Genomic DNA, 5,417 nt, shown 5'->3' with positions numbered 1-5,417 from the left:
ACTGAGAGTATTTCCAACTTCACATTGCCTCCGAGGTCTCCTCAATTATTTAATCTTCAAGTTGTATATTTCTGTGGGCAATTGCACTCGCGATTTGGGGCAATCTGACTAGACATTAAGCTGTGCTGGTAGAGGAAGAATGGGGAATCCTCTGCCTTGTAAGCAGCCTATCCCCAGGCTCTCCTGGCGAACATCCGGAGAGTTGGCAAACACTGCTTTGTGGTGAGTTGATGAGGATGCCTACTTTTTCCTTGGTGCGTACTGTAGAAACCGAACGCAGAGGGCAGATGGGCAGGCTGCACAACAAAGCACTGAGGTGCAACACAGCCTGTTGGTTGGACACTGCTGCAGGAGCAGCCAGCAGCCAGAAGGGGCTGGGTGGGGAGCACTGCAGCACAAATTCCCCTTTCACCCATTCAAGGTAGAACAAGGTCCTACCACCACACCTTCAGCCTGTGTCTATGCTGCTCTATCTACAAAGTGCTCAGGACGGCTGGCACCAGGGGGCTGCTGGGTGCCTCTTAGCACACAGCAGGCTGTTTGCTGGCAGATCCAACTCACGTTTCCTGCAGAAATTCTCCAGCATAAAGTTGCACAGTCCACACAACCTGAGCTGTAGCACCCCAGCAGAGAGCTGTACTGGGCTGGGAATTACTGGGAACTGCCCCTACCTGCAGGCAGGCTGCAGCTGGGACCTGCAGGACATCAAGGCCCTGTGGACCACAGTATGCTCCCAGAACAGAGCTCTGGGGAGCTCCACAGTTACGAGAAAAAACTTCCAGAACCTGCAGTTTGTGGCATACATCATACCAAGCCTTTCTTGCAGAAACAGCCTTTGGTTCCCACAAGGCTAATCTAAAGTCCACAACCACCATTGTCCATTATTTATTCAGCTCTATGTGTCCAGTTTGCATTATATTACATCATTATTGTAAGGGTTGATAATGAGATAATTTCTGGTTTTGCTTTAGCTTCAGACAGAAGCTTTCCTATTTTGCATCTGTAAAGCTACAAATCAGAGTACGTGAGCAAAAGGCTTCAATATGCACACAAATACTCACAGGCTGAAGCACTAAGTGTTCTTTCCTCTGTGCTCACTGATTTTCCTCTCAATCCACTCGCATCTCAAACTAAAGACAATCAGGGAATGGCCACATATTTCCAGTCTTGCTTATTTCATTGCAATTGACTCCAGTGATTTCAGGGCAGAAAGGGAAAAAGATGAAAATAAAACTTAGGCCAAAATCTGGTCTGCTTAACTGCCTGCAAAGGAACAATCCAAGATCTCGGATCAGGACCAGCAAAACCAAGCTTAGTGCTTAATTCTCTTCTTCAGCTGTGAGGAAAGTTGTCCAGTGACACCACTCACACTGCAGCAAAGATAGGAGAGCTCTCTGTAACTGTGGGGAGCAACCACTGCCCCTTCAGACTGTGCCCTCAAACTCTCCCAGGTCAGACAGCCTCATCTCATTGCTGTCTGTAAGACAGAAGTGCTTCCATGAGGAAACTGGAACTAATCAATTCAGGGAAGAGCAGGACCAAACACCAACATCTAAACCATTGCAATGGGTTTCCATAATCACTGCAAAATGATAACAATTTTGCTATGACTGGGAATTTCAAGAGTACATGACACTGAACACTGCTCCCATCACTCCAATGGATTTGTTCTACTGGGGTAGGGCTCAATTACTTGGCATTAATTGCCTGAAAAGGACAAAACCATTCAAAGCTATATAATCACATTAAAGTGAACAACATGATGCAAGTGGGTTGAACGCAAGCCCTGCATTAATCTAAAAAATAATATTAAGAAAAAAAAAGACAACAAAACCAAAAGCACAACAGTCTGTTGAATTTGGCCCCATATTCTTAGTTGGGAATACGCAAAATGCAAACTACAGAGAGAAAGGATAGCACTGATCTGGTAGAATACATATTACATGCCTGGGATATGAAGGAACGTTTTCAGAAAAAGGGTAAAGACTTTTCTCAGAGTGTAGGGCACAAGATTTTCTAGATTCTGTGCTCCAGAAAATGCACTGCCTTTTCCATGCCCACAGGAATACAGGAACAGCAGCAAGGCAGGCTCCTATGGACTAAAAGAAATTGATATTAACTTGCACTACGCAAAGAATGAACACCCAATCAAGTGTTGCACTTTGATCATCAAGATGGCACCTTAACCCTTACAAAAAAAATAATACAAATTCCAGAGACAAGTACATTAATTTATCAATAAGAAGTAGCACTGATAAATAAATTAATTTATATAAAAAAAAAGAAAAGGGGATATTGACAAATTCAGGGGTGGAAGAAAAGTCACCTTCTTAGCCCACATGCGCTTGTTTTTATTTACATATCCACAAATACCATGAAGCACCATCCCAGCCCCCCCACTAGCAGCATGGTCACATGAATTCCATAGATGAGCAGTTCATTCATGAGGCTGAAGTCCACTCGCCTTCGCCCCAGTAAGAGGAGGATGATGGAGAGTTTGTACTGGAAACGCAGAAAGATCCGGATGCCAAGGTACTGAAGGCAAAACAAGATAGAGAGTGCCACCCAGAGGATGGAGGTAAACAGGCTGCAGCTGAAGTACAGCAGGAAACGAATGAATCCGTACATCCATCGGGATTTGAGATAGATGTCAAAATTGTTGTACTTGGTACGCACCAAGTGCGTGGTCCGCACCGGGCCACAGGCTGAGTGCAGGCAGGTCGTGTGGGGGCCGTGGAACGAACGGACCCGGCGGGGGATGGGGATTACAGGCATCAGGCACCCCACCGGTCACCGAGTCCCAGTGCAGGACTTACAGGGCACATATCAAATGTCATCCATTAACATGAACAGCTCCAGCAGCCTGGGAACGCTAATTGTTTGCTGAGTTGCCAGGATGGAAGAGACCTGCAGGAAGGCAGAGAAGGAAGACACGTTTAAGCAGCCCCAGCAGGAGGACACGCAGCAGGGCAGGCGCTCCCCAGCTTGGCAGTCTGATACAACTCTGCCTACAGTTTTACCCAGGCCAACGTGCAGAAATACAATCGTTTCCACCATCACCAAGTCAGATCCCCAAAAGCAACGCAATGAGTAGCATCCAAGCAGCAGCACAAGTTACAACTTGTTTTACAGTGCTAGTAAAGGAAAGAGGAAAGCTTCATTCAGGGATTTTGAGGGCTAATTCACAGGCCTTTCTTAATCAAACAGCAGCCCCCCAACAGTCCACCCATGCAAAAGGTCATATTAATGCACGTGTTTGGATCTTTGCAGTTGTTTTGCCTTTACAAAGAGCTCTCCAAATGCTTTTTCAAGTGAATTTTACAGCCCAGGCACAGCGCTGATCACAGATCTCTGCTCATGTTAGAACCTGGCAAAGCTTCACCAAGTAAACTGAAAATAATGGAAGGTCTCCCAAGAACAATGAAGCAATCATGTTTTTCACACTCCACAGGATGTACCTCCCCCTGCTTAGATGAGCCCTGTGGTCTCCCTGTCATTGCATCCAATGGCAAGGCAGCATTTCAAAGATAGCAAACAGTTTATTTCTCCTTTGGTGACCTGCAGAGATAAATATCTCAATCTTGTGGAGTGTTTAGGATTTATAATCTCAACATCCTTCACACACTTCTGTTATCAGAGTGATGAGCAGCAGCCCATTAGCTGCTCTCTGCTTCACCCCAGGCTCACGGTGTGCCAAATTCCGGGAATTATGAAATAACAATACATGCATCAGATCATGCTAGAAAACAACAGGAACTTCCCAGCCTCCTCACATGCCCAGGCATTCAGATTCTTGTTGAACATGAGATCCTACGATTGTTAAAATTAAAATCAGAGTAACTTAGAAGTTACTTTAGTAATTTTTACTGGCCACAGGTTCCAATTCCTTTCTCTTTGTTACAGAAATCTGTTGGCTCTATATGAATTGCACTGATAAAGAGGAAAGTGAGTCAATGTATGAATAAAGAATTTTGGAAATTGAGGTCTGTTCTCAAACATCAAAGATATTCTTGTAGTTTTAAGTGCCTCTCTGCCATAATTTCCTGCCTGTAAAAAGGAAACGCTAAATAGCTCAGAAGTGTGTTAGAAGTGTGTTACAAGAAGGTATTTTGCAAGGCACATGAAGTGGATAGATACTAATCTGACACTGCTTCAGAAAACAACAGGTTTTTTGTGCCTGGAGCATGAACCGAACAGCACAAACACAAGAAAAGCTTTCAGTGAAACCACACCTGTGTAACAGAGAACAAACCTCACTTGCATAAGCAACAGTTTGCTCTGGGGCTAACAGCACACCGACTCCATGTCTGGTTTCTGTTTTAAAAGAGGAGTTTTGGTTATCTCTGATAAAACCTTCAACAGGTGAATCTAGGAGACCTCAAACAGCTCAGCTGCAGCAACTCAGGCCTTCTGAACAGCAGCAGCTCACTCTCATTTACCGTGCCCACCGCATAAACAAACAAATCAGGTTGTCAGATTGGTGTCCTCAGATAAACACCAAATACCAACACTATCGCAGCCAAAAGCAGAGGAATGTTGCACAAACAAGAAACTTTCAGAAACATTACATTGTAAATGATGCTGTCATCCACTCAGCAGAAGCTCGGAAGTTCGCTGCCGTTTCTGGGTGCCACTTAATTCTTGTAACAAGAGAGTGAAGTTCTCCTGTGACACCTGGCCTCCTAGGAAGAGTAAAAGAAATTGCTAAGGTGCTTCAGAGACTCACAACATTCTACACATGAATTGATCTAAAAGATAAAAGGAGAGATTAGTTTTCAGCGTGCTCATTTTGACTGTTAGGAAGTTCAGAACTACAAGGCTTCTCCCCAGACATGTTTAAACCCATTAAGATTTTAAGAAGGCTCACATGCTCAGTAATTTACGCAGCACAGCTCACTGATACATGCTGAAAGAATCACCTAATGGTATGCAGAGCCAGAAGCACAGACAGGGATGGGAGAATTAGGGCAGAATTACAGGTAATGAGCTCTGGTCTGTCACTTCCTTTGTCACAGAAGCTGCTCTGGTATAAAACAACACAGTGCTCACACTGTCAGCATACAGAAGCAGAATACATAGAAGCAGGCCCAATCTACGTGGAAGCGACACATCCAAGCAGCTCGGCACCCATCTCCCGGGCCTGCTGGAAGGCACAGCACTGCGAGGCCGGGCGCGCGGCTACCTCGGCCCCAGCCGTTCCGCCGTCACCCCGACAACGCGGGATGCCGAAGCGCCGCCGCCCGGTGGGCTTCAGCTTCAGCCCGCCTCCCTCCGAGGGCTCCCAGCAAGGTGAGGGCCAATGACAAATAAAGGTGAGCGCCGACCGAGGAGCGCCAGAAGGAGGAGAAACCCAAACTCCTCCTCCATCGCACCCAGCCCGCACCGCTCGGGAAGGGGCCGCGCTCCGGGCCGCGGGC

The 5,417-nt window shown here is 46.2% G+C and overlaps 1 protein-coding gene and 1 long non-coding RNA gene across 4 annotated transcripts in view; one reads left to right on the top strand and one right to left on the bottom strand.

The window, feature by feature from the left end:
- Positions 1-869: 869 nt before the first annotated feature.
- TMEM250 (transmembrane protein 250) lies at positions 870-5,279 on the bottom strand. 3 transcript variants are annotated; one of them, XM_019621508.2, is made up of 4 exons: positions 5,050-5,156; positions 4,569-4,682; positions 3,459-3,558; positions 870-2,907 (listed from the first exon to the last, which is right to left on the bottom strand). In XM_019621508.2, the coding sequence occupies exon 4, from the start codon at positions 2,773-2,775 to the stop codon at positions 2,356-2,358; it is 420 nt and encodes a 139-aa protein (XP_019477053.1). In that variant the 5' UTR covers positions 2,776-2,907; positions 3,459-3,558; positions 4,569-4,682; positions 5,050-5,156; the 3' UTR covers positions 870-2,355. The 3 variants fall into 3 exon arrangements, with proteins under 3 accessions (XP_019477053.1, XP_003207893.1, XP_019477052.1); XM_003207845.4 differs by lacking the exons at positions 3,459-3,558; positions 5,050-5,156 and adding an exon at positions 5,183-5,279; XM_019621507.2 differs by lacking the exon at positions 3,459-3,558.
- LOC109370497 overlaps positions 5,203-5,417 on the top strand; it is a 3,436-nt gene continuing 3,221 nt past the window's right edge. The window contains exon 1 of the long non-coding RNA XR_004161676.1: positions 5,203-5,289. This is a non-coding gene — a long non-coding RNA (uncharacterized LOC109370497). The remainder of the gene's footprint in view (positions 5,290-5,417) is intronic.

Source organism: Meleagris gallopavo, chromosome 19 (assembly GCF_000146605.3).
Source record: "Meleagris gallopavo isolate NT-WF06-2002-E0010 breed Aviagen turkey brand Nicholas breeding stock chromosome 19, Turkey_5.1, whole genome shotgun sequence".
In the NCBI taxonomy this organism is placed as follows: Eukaryota; Metazoa; Chordata; class Aves; order Galliformes; family Phasianidae; genus Meleagris; species Meleagris gallopavo.
Note: the sequence above shows the minus strand (reverse complement) of the source record. Positions and strands in the feature narration are given on the sequence as shown.